General features: G+C 38.1%; 1 protein-coding gene across 8 annotated transcripts in view; it reads left to right on the top strand.

The window, feature by feature from the left end:
* Positions 1-1,137: 1,137 nt before the first annotated feature.
* Positions 1,138-10,779, top strand: part of BANP (BTG3 associated nuclear protein) — a 138,722-nt gene continuing 129,080 nt past the window's right edge. For 2 of the 8 annotated variants that reach the window (XM_062623711.1, XM_062623708.1), the window contains exons 1-3: positions 1,589-1,771; positions 3,151-3,245; positions 4,540-4,739. In XM_062623711.1, coding sequence (XP_062479695.1) covers positions 1,702-1,771; positions 3,151-3,245; positions 4,540-4,739 — 365 coding nt within the window. In that variant the 5' untranslated portion in view covers positions 1,589-1,701. Of the gene's footprint in view, positions 1,772-3,150; positions 3,246-4,539; positions 4,740-10,779 lie in introns of all 8 variants that reach the window. The other 6 variants (XM_062623709.1, XM_062623712.1, XM_062623707.1 and 3 more) reach the window with 5 other exon arrangements.

Below are 10,779 nucleotides of genomic sequence, written 5' to 3'. Positions count from 1 at the left end.
ACTGATATATTTGTAGCTATAACTGGTTTCAACACAACACGTGAACGAGGAGTGAAATCTGGAATTGTGTAAACAGACCAAGTTTTCAAAGTCGAGCTTTGTTCTAGTTTGTACCTTTTTAGCGTTTGGGGTTGCGGCTGTCTTCCTTCAAGTTGAGGGCAGGGTTCTTAATATTACTAGCAGTATGTGACATTATGAAACAATAACTGCAGCACAGCTGTTTTATTCTGTTAAGCCTGGCTGGTTACCAGGATTTCTCAGAAATGGCAAATACAATTTACCAAAATGGCATCCATATGCACTAATGTGTTGCCAGGTTTTTTGGGCGTGAAGCCACAGGCTGTGCTGTCTCAACAGTTTTTCACCACGATCAGAATTCCAAATGACTCTCTATTGGCAGCACTGGTATTCTGAGTAAACAATTGGGATGCATGGAGAGACCCCCTTTTGAGATGGGCTTTCGCAGCGTGCAGTGGTTGCTCAAAGTTCTCCTGCAGGTTGTGTTGCTCTCTTCAAAAATTAGTATTCCACTTGCCTGGCTTAGTGGCTTTCTTGTGCTCAAGTGGAATAGGGAAAGAGGAAAATCTTTATGCATAGTTGGATTTGATTCAGTGTTGGTGTTGAGGGATGAATTACCATTTCCACTGGTAGATCTCAAATTATCCCTCTAGTGTTTTTTGCTTCAGGTTAAAAAGGAAAAAAATTGGCTGATCTCTTCTTGGTATTCATTGTCTATACTTTTGTAAACTATGAGAATGCACAGATACGAATGGTTCCAGTGCTTCAAATTCAATTGTACAGACTGAAGGTTTCTCTTAAAACACTAATGAATAACCTTGACAGAGAATTCCAAGGGAGGCAGGGCTGAGAAATATCTTGGCTTTAAAATCAGGACCATATTCTGAAAGTGGCTTTGTCAGCATTGAGCTATAGAAAACCCTGGCAAGTTCAATAACTCGAGTAGAAAAGTCAAGTTTTGCTTCAAGTCTAGTTGTAATTAGCTACGGGGAGGCTCCTTGTTCTCAGTGACTGTTTCTGAAGATTTGGGAGGCCTTTTAAGACTCGTACATGTAAGGATCTTGTGTACATACAGGTCTGCACAAAATGCATTCATTGCAAATTTAGTCTGGCTTGGGAACTTCATGTGCTTCATAAGACTCAATACTAAAGTCTGATCACTTCCAAGAGCTAAGCAATAATTTGTAAATTAAACCCCTGCTGTTTAGAAATGGTCTTGTATGCTCTTGAAACATCTAAAGCAAAAATAAATCTACAAAACAGAATGTTTTATTTTATCCTGATGAGCTGCCAAATCTCTGAAGTAAATGTTCACTTTATCTGTTGGGAAAATGTGGAAAGGTGGACCAGCAAGGAAAGCTTGAGCTCTTGTCTTGGACCCAGTATAGAAAGGTTGAGTTGGGGATGATGCACATAGTTCAGTCCTTTGCTCTTTGATGCGGATAGCGAGTAGAAAAGTAGAAGTTGATACCACTGGATGTTTGCTTGCAGGCTGGTAACTTGTGCTGGGGATTGCATCTCCTTACATAGAGCAAGAATGAAAAAAATAAAAGGAATATTAATATATAAGGTAATCTGTATTAACACACACTTGCCACTGTTTTTCAGGATTGCATGACTTGCAAAATTACCTGTGTGTGGACCTGCAGTGGTGTTTGACTGGATATTGCTGCCTGGTTCTGAATGATGTCAGAACAGGATTTGGCAGATGTTGTTCAGATTGCTGTTGAAGACCTCACTCCCGATAACCCAGGTACAGTACAGGTGCTAGTGATGGCATAAAGATATTTACAGTATTGCCCATTGACAAGGTGGAAATTGCTGTTGAGCTTAATAATATAAAGCAGTGCTGCAGGTATTTTTTGAGAGATGATTCTTAAGGCTACACAGCAGGTTTAGCTGGTATATCTTCAGTGCCCTTTAATCAGATTTTTTAAAAAATTATTTTACTTTTCTTTTACAAGGTTTATTTCCTGGGGCTTTTTTTGTGCAGGGGTAGACTAGTGCTGAAAACTTTGACTGAAATATGGCCTCCTGCAATCTTTGTTTTTCTCCAAACCAAATACACGTTTTAGGCTTTCCCTCAAATGAGAACTGTCACCCATCTATTATGATTTGTTTTATTGTAAAATAGTTTCTCTCATACATTATTCAAATTGAAAAATACTCCTGGAAGCAAATACTGTTATAGTCCTTGCTTAGAACTTGACCTACTAAGCCAAAATACTGAGATCAGCCACAGACAACTGATCCCATGTGCCATTACATGTGAGGAGGTGACTGAAAGAATAGTAACTACAGTTACAGAAAACAGAAACATGTAAAAAAACTTCTGATGTGAATCAAAAATGTTCCCAAAGTGTTGGAGGAGAAGCTGGGACCTGCCTTTTGTAGTCTACCAGGTAATTTGGTGTTAAGGAGTGTCTGCTGCGGTATGGTCAACCTTAAACAATGCTTCGTTTGGTAAAGAAGCTCAAACCTGGTCTGGTCTTGTCTTGAGTGATGCTCTCTCTGACTGTGAGGCTTTTCCAGGGCTTTACCCCTTGATTTTGCCAGCCAGGCCTTCAGGTTCTAAAGTCAGTTTTCCTTTATTACTTTTTTCTTCAAAATGCTTGTCTTTAGATGAAAGGCTGTTAGAACCTATGGGTCTGCACGTGCAAGTGGCTATTTTGGAAAGCTGGCAGGATTTTCTTCATCTACACTGGGGATAAATAACCCACTACTATGCTGAGTAGCGGATATAATTCTTTCTTTGTACAGAACTTCATTAGTACTTATGTTTTTTTATTAACATGGGGGTCAGAAGCTTGTAGAATCTGTCAAAGCAGAACAGAAAATGTGGCAATTCTGCTACTTTCTGGTCAGTTCCTAATAAAAAAATCCAAGGTAATGCTTAAGTGTTACAACCTCAGTGTGCTTGAAATAAAGTATTGGATTTAGAGAAATGTTTTTTGAGAAATGGTAAAACATTATATATTTAAGAAAGAACCCAAGTAAGTGTAAAAGAATACATACAATATGTTAAACACCTTTTATGTTAATTAAAAACCTTTTATTTTTTTATTCATTTAATGTATTTTTAAATTGTCCTCTTGTATTATAAGCTATGGCAGTGCTTATTTTTCTTTGCAGTTGTGCTGGAGAATCATGAAGTGACAGATGATGATGTAGAACCTGCTCTGAAACGCCAGCGTATAGAAATTAACTGCCAGGATCCTTCTATTAAGGTTATAATAATGCCTTTTCCTGTTTTTATTTGTAATAGAATTGAGTTAGCTTACTTAGGGGAATACATTAAGAGAAATGAATGTGAAATTAACTATTTGTTTATTATGTTATTGCATAGTACTGGAATTATAGCCTTCTTGTATATGTTTGTTCATTTTTGTACATAAATTTAAAAATCTGGATGATTGCCTAGTTCTCCAGTGTAAAATCTGTAGCAAGAATTTTACATGCAGTATAAAATGTCATCAGAATTAATTCCAGTGACTCAAATGTCACTATTGGTACATGTTTTGATAAAGTGAATAAAGTTGACCTAAAAGATCAACTTGAGAATTATTTTTATTGCAGTTTGCAGATACTTTGAGTATGTTTAAAATCATTATTTTAAGCTAACAACATTCTCCTAATAGCTAAACCAGATTTGGTTCAGGCTCAGTAGCTCAGGCTTTTCTGTGCTTGCAGAACTTCCCCTGCTTTTCTCTCTAGTGTGTTTTCGTTTTGTGGGGTTTTTGTTGTTCCTTGGAGCATATGAGTAGTATTTTACTGCCACACACGTTAAACGGTATGTAGTTCTGAAATGGTCGTAGAAACTGAAGCTCTGTATTGAAAGAGAACCAGGGAGCAGCACTGTAAACCGGCATGATGAGCTGTGCAAGTTGTAACAGTGGGCCACGAGATGGCATAGTTGCTGTTTGGGAAGGCGAATGCGGGTAATGTTACCCTTTAATGGCCTATTTTTTCCAAGATGAACCAAGTGGAATAGGCTTTCTTTTCAATAAAATTGCTTAGGAAAACAGGTTTTATTTATTTGCTTTTCTTGGTTTGCTGTTCAGGAGAGAACTTAAATGAGTGGCATTAATTGTCTCTGAGGTTATTCGTGTTGATATAATTTCCACTGTAATGATTTGAATTTATGTGCTTGGCCAGGAGAAAAGATCTTACTTAACTTTATCCAGGAGGATGCATTCATAGATTTACAATCCTTTTGTTTTTACTTGCATGGAAAGGCTTTGACATGTGTATGAAATCATACCAACAAAGTACTTAGGTGAAAATATGTTTGGCTTGGATGCTTTTGGCTTATAAGTAAAGATCTGGAAGAACTTGAGAATGCTTAAATGCTCCTGGATGTCATCAGTTTTGTATGTGGATGAATGTTGTCACTAGGCACGTTCCTAGTTCCTTTAGGATTGTTTTCCAGTCACATTTGTCTGTAGCTTCCTTATGTGTATGTTGCTGGAGATAAATGCGTAAGTCTTTAAAATCAGTTTCTTTTTCATTCTCGCTTTCTAGTCCTTCCTGTATTCCATTAATCAGACAATATGCCTGCGGTTGGATAGCATTGAGGCAAAGTTGCTGGCACTAGAGGCTACCTGTAAATCATTGGAAGAGAAGCTGGATCTTGTCATGAACAAACAGCACAGCCCCATCCAAGTCCCCATGGTGGCAGGTTCTCCTCTTGGCGCTACACAGACATGCAATAAAGTACGATGGTAAGAAAAGAACAGATTACTCATCAACATGCTTTTTAAAATAACGTAAATCCATTTCTTTGGCATCAAACTCTGCAGCTTTCTGTATAACTGTCAAGAGCTTGGAGTGCTGTTTATGAGTGTAGAGTTAATTTATCTTGAAGGTAATTTTTGTACCAGTTTCATGATGTTACTTAGAACGTACTTATGGTCCATGGACAGTTTGCAACTATTTCCACATTTCACATTTCATTTTGACTGAAGACTGGTTCATCCATCCTCTGGAAAAGTCTCATCAGCTATTTTAGACAGGTTTTTTTGACTTGCTTTACTTTTATTTATGTGGCTGTTTTGAGTTAATGAGTTCATCATTCTAATTACTTTTCATTTTCCTTTATTTCACCAGAAAGACAACAGAGTTTGTTTTATGTGCTTATTTTCTAAAGACTCTTTCTAGAATAATATCTGCTTTTGGGAGGGTTAGAAGTTGGAAGTGGAAAATCTGTTAAATAATCTAATCCACTTTGATGAAAGAGCGGGTTTGACCTGCAGTACCTTTATGTATGATGTGCTTAATATGGTTTTAAATATCTGAATCTAAATGTGCCTGTCATTTTACTGTGGAGATGACTCCAGCAAGAGAAATATGCTTATCAAAAGTCTCTTTTGTCTAACAACTTTTTCCTCCTCATTCATACTTTTATAGTTAGAAAAACCTCAATACTTCTCTAAATAATTACTTTTTATTCTCCATTACAAAGGTGTATAGGCAACTTGCATATGTCATAGCATTCTAGTCAAGATATGCTAAATTCATCTTTTGTCAGTCTGCTTTTTCATCTTCTGATCTTTATCGCTGTCTTTGAGCTGTTTCAGTGTCTGAAGATTATTTTGTATGTATTTTTGGTATGTTATACTTGGCACAGTGTTTTAGTGCACTACTCTAGAGCTCTATAGAAAATTCAGTTCCTTGCTTTATGTTGTGGGGCTCACCCATGTGATGTAAGGGGAAAAAACCCAGACCACCACAAACATGACCCTTTTTTGGACCCATTTCCTCCTAGGTTCCTTACTGTCTTATTATTTTTTCTTTCAGTATTGCTATTTTTATAGTTGGTATATTAAGTTAAAAAATTTATCTCAAGGTTGTAATTGCATTTTATTATTATATCTTTCAGTTCAAGCATTTATGAAGCAGGGTGAAGTGTAACTGTGCTACTGTAAGGGTTCAGAGTTGGAGGTTTTTACCTGAGAGAGATACATTCTGCTCAGGTACCCGTACCTGCTGCATAATGCCGACTGTTACTTCATGGTTGCTAACTAAGTGTGATTACTGATGAATGGAGTCTAATCTCTTTAAAAAATACCTTATTTGTATTTAAAAATCTAAAATAATACACAACCAATGTGTTTCTTGATGTCTGTATTAAAAGTTCATATATCCTTTTTATTTTCAGTGTAAATTGGAGTAATCTCTGCTCCTCCTGCTGAAGCAGTCACCTTTCCAGTCAGGAACAGCTGATATCCTCAGTCTTTTCCAAAACAACTTTCCTTTTCAGATGTTGAAATGCAGTGTTTGGGCCCCAGTTCAGAATTTCTTCACTTGTCTTTGTTCTTGTGCTGGTGGTGAACACTCTGACCATGGGACGTCTTCCTTTTCCCTTTTTCCATTTAATTTTTCTTTAAAGTAGGTGCTGCGTCTACATCTACCTATGCTTTTGAAGGCTGCCCAGTTACGTGTTGAAAAGGTTAATTCTGGTTAAGTTGTGTATCAAAAGAGATAAGGTATGTGTAGTAACTGTTTGGATCATAGTTCAAGTAACTAGAGTAAACACAACTTTTTCCTAATAGTCTTTATCAATAATTATTTCTCAAGCAGCGTTCCTTAGATTTGTTGCTAAATTTTTATTTGTCTTTATGTTAGAGATCTTCGAGTTCTTGTGCAGAAGCTGAATTTAACTGTGGTTTGTGCGCAGAAGACTTCAAAACACTTTCAGAAATGCATGGTCCCTTTGGGAGTCTGTTAATTCATGTTCAGTGAATGCTTTCCTCTGTAAATTGTACTGTTTTGTGTTTCTCATGGGATTTGCCAGACCCGAGGTGGTTTGTTTTTAATCTCTGTAACCATCAGAAGTGTGTCCTGTGTGTTAATGGTGAGCTTGGTGTTTAATCTGTTGTGTTGGGTGTACAGATTTATGACGATGGCTTCTCAGACAGTCTGAACATGATTTAGATAGAAGTATTGAAGACTGTAAGATTCTCTGCCCCAAATATTTGTTAGTGTTGGTATGAAGCTGCACATTATCAAATACATCTTGCCAACAAAGCACTGAGGGCTTTTTTGTTCTTTTAGCAGTCTGTGGCCTATATGACTCAAAAGAAAATAGCTAGGGGCGTATGTGTTTAACTTGGCATTAGTAGCCCTTCAGTTTCACAGTGATGGTGTTTCACTGATTTCCCTGTCTCTCATTCATGAAAACCTTTATCACTTGTTGATTATTTCCAATTAATGCCTGCATGGTCTGTTCTGTTGTATCAACTGTCTGTGTAGTTCCCTCTTCCCCTTACATCGCAGATGGCAGTGGAGAGCTGCCAACAAGAGTCAGTATTTTGGATACTGATTTGCAGATGCTGCATCTGAATGAGATTCTTCAATCTTATTTTTCTCATTCTGCCGCTACAGTAATACTGGGTTTGGTGCTCCAGCAAAAACGTTCAACCAGGTGGTGCTAAACTGCCAGTGAAGCAAACTCATTCTCTTCTTCAGTAAATACCTTAGGGTTTGTTATCTTTTCCACTCTGTAGTGAATTTTGGTTGTAATACTCTTGGTAATTATTTGCGTTTATTTAGTGCAGCTTTAACACAATCAAAATTTGTTTTACGGTAGTGCACACACTGAAGTGTATGAACTGTGCATTTTAAATTCACACAGTTTGATTGCTTTGTGCTATTTGTGCTTTTTAAAATCAAATTGCTTTTCCTAAGACTTGTCTTTGTTTTCATCTCATGGTGAGCTAAGCATATTTCAAACTGACAGCTTGGACAGAGACGCTTTCCCCTGCGTCATCTTGTGGTGGGATTGTGTAGTTACAGCATACCGTGTGAATTCACAGCTACGTACTATGGCCTGCCTTGGCTTGATCTGGGATTTCATGCTGTTTGCAGCACTGTGCACTGGCTTCTCACAAGATGGAGCGTTAATCTGTACATATAGCTGCTCTATGGAGGTAGGAGTCTCATTTTGCAGCGGTTATCGGGCTTACATTGAATGATAAGTTGTCTCTTCAGTAAACCTAACACATTGATCTATCGGGATAACTCCTACCTGCTTTCTGCCAAACTGTCGTTTCCAGCATTTGAGAATTCTTATTAGGGATATGAAATAGAAGGTTTTAAGAAGATTTGCAGTAAGTCAGGAACCACTCCATGTTACTAGCTCCCAGGACAGAAATGTAATGCTTGTTAGCGTCTTGTTCTGCTTTCTGTCTCCTTATTAAATACATGAGAAGTGATATGTGTGGAAATTTTCCAACATCCTTTTCTGGATATGTGATTTTTTGAAGGCTCGCTGATGTTTCTGAAAACTACAAAATGCTGAATTCAGAAATTAGTTCTGTCTACTGCTTTTGATATTTTGCATAAGTACATCTTCATGAAGGCTGAATTGTTCTCAGTTCTTCTGTTCATGTTGTTTACCCTGATCTGCTGTTGCAGTACTTCATTATATACTAGCTAATTGCAGTGGAGATAAGGAAGAAAGTACAGGTTATGTAGAACTGTGTAATTAATGATTTGTATGAATGGTTGAGATACAGGAGAACAATAGGTTAACTTCTGGATCTCCAAGTATGCTGCAAGTAAGAACTTTACAGCAAAAACTAACAGGAGAACTTCTTTTGAAAGAAAGTAATTCCAAATCTGTGAGAATTAAACTGGTTTGGGGGAAACAGCAATAGGCCGTAAAGAATATGGAGTAACATGTAGCTGTTGAATCTCAATAAATCATCGCAGGAAAAGCAGAACTAAACAAGTACAGTTTTGTATAGGTTTTTTGTCCTATATCCTCTGCCTTTAGACTGCGCAAGCCTTGTGTTTCCTATGTGGTCCATGATGCTTTCTGCTATGAGGTTTTGAAATCTTCCGTGCTATTCCCATGATAGTAGCATCCGTGACTGCTGAAGATAGCTGCTGCGGGCTTGTCCTTAGCCTGGCCACAGACTTTAATAGGTGTTTAGTGTCTCTCCAACACTTTCTTTCTGTCAGATTCGGTCATAAGAGAGTAAAGTGTTATTTAGGATTGGAGATGTTAAATCTTACTTTCCTGGGGAGGCAGGGAAAGGGGTGGAAATGAGTTTTAGGAAGAATTTTCTCAGTGTTCAGTGGCTGCTGCTTAAAACCACAGAGTTGTTGGGATTACCTGCAGAGACACAGTGATAATAAAGTTTCTAAAAATTTCTTTTTTGTAGGAAAGGCTGTCAAATGGTTTCAGAACTAGTAAAATAGGTGGCAAAAATCTTCAGATTGCACAGAGTTATGCTGAACTATACGGAGTTTGAAAAGAGCCAAGAACCAGTAGCAAAATAATGTAATAAATCAGTAACGGGAGTATGTATATTGTCCCAGTGTTCTGAGCTTTGTCCGGCTTTGTGCAGCATTAGTACAGCCCTGGTTTTCCATCCAGGAAGTGATTGACTCTCTTCCTCTGTCTGCAACATTTCCTGGCAGTATGGCTATTAAACCCCTCTTAATTTCTTTTCTTTATGAGGTACCATGCTGGTCAAAAATTCCAGTAGCTGCTGAAAGCTTCTTGGATAGGAGAGCTGGTGCAATGCCTGATGGCTTGTCTGTATTGCAGCTTCAGATGATGTTTGAAATCTAGCATGTGCCCAGGTCTTGAGACTTAGAAATTGATGAATGCACAGTGTGAAAGTGTGACTCAAATCTTTTATCCATGTTTTGAAGAAAATACTTAATCTGAAAGATTTCAGCCTAGGAACAGTGTTATTTTTGTCAGTGTCTTTCCATTATTCATTCTTTTGAGTGGGTAAGCGCAAGTATAAATTGTTATGGTTGATTGCTTCTGATAACACTGGAATTTGGTTTGGTTTCACAGAACCCTTCATCATTTGTATATATGGGCATTTTCTGGAAGTACCACACTGTGCAGTTCTGCTCTGTTATTTGCACATTTTTCTTGGGTAAATAGATGTAATTGAGAGCAATTTTTAAAATGTAGTTATTTTGAAAAGGAATTAAATTTAAAATTGGTGTTCTCTTCATATTTAATAATAAAAGTGTTTCTGTGAAATATGGAAATTCATAGGTAAATTGAGCTTTTCTTTTGTACAGCTATTTCCCTTGAGCCTTTGTTATGGTAAAGTTGAAATACAGACCGCATACATCTGGTTCTTTACCATATGCATTTGTGGCTAACCCATTAAGGATACTGGTCACTAAGCGTAGAGATAGAATTGCACATATTTTTGTCTTTAATGGGAATTGGAGAGTTAAATGGAATTGCAGAGTTTAATGCACTCGCTTACTGCATAAAGACCTAATATGGTATCCTTGAACAAGGCTGGTTAGTGGGCTGGACCGGAGCTGCTTATGCTGGAATGCTGGGGAGAGGCTTTGGACAAGGGCCTGTAGGGACAGGCCAAGGGGAATGGCTTTAACCTGCCTGAGGGGAGACTGAGATGAGCTCTTAGGCAGAAGCTCTTCCCTGTGAGGGTGCTGAGGCGCTGGCACAGGGTGCCCAGAGAAGCTGTGGCTGCCCCATCCCTGGCAGTGTTCAAGGCCAGGTTGGACACAGGGGCTTGGAGCAAGCTGCTCTAGTGGAAGGGGTCCCTGCCTGTGGCAGGGATTGGAACTGGGTGAGCTTTGACGTCCCTTCCAACCCAAACCTTTCCATGTTTCTTGTAGTGGAGGTGTTTTAGATAGGCTTGTCTGCAGTTAATTGTGGTGTTGGTAGGCTCAATCAGCTAGTTTTAGAAAACAGTGTCTTTTTTTGCCTTAAGGTAGGAAACAATATTTTTTTCTATATGCAGAAGAGAATGCTTG

Source organism: Pezoporus occidentalis, unplaced genomic scaffold, assembly GCF_034315485.1.
Source record: "Pezoporus occidentalis ecotype Australia unplaced genomic scaffold, CSIRO_AGI_Poc_V1 ctg258, whole genome shotgun sequence".
Lineage (NCBI taxonomy): Eukaryota > Metazoa > Chordata > Aves > Psittaciformes > Psittacidae > Pezoporus > Pezoporus occidentalis.
The sequence above is the reverse complement of the archived record's forward strand: the minus strand, read 5'-3'. Positions and strand labels throughout refer to the sequence as shown.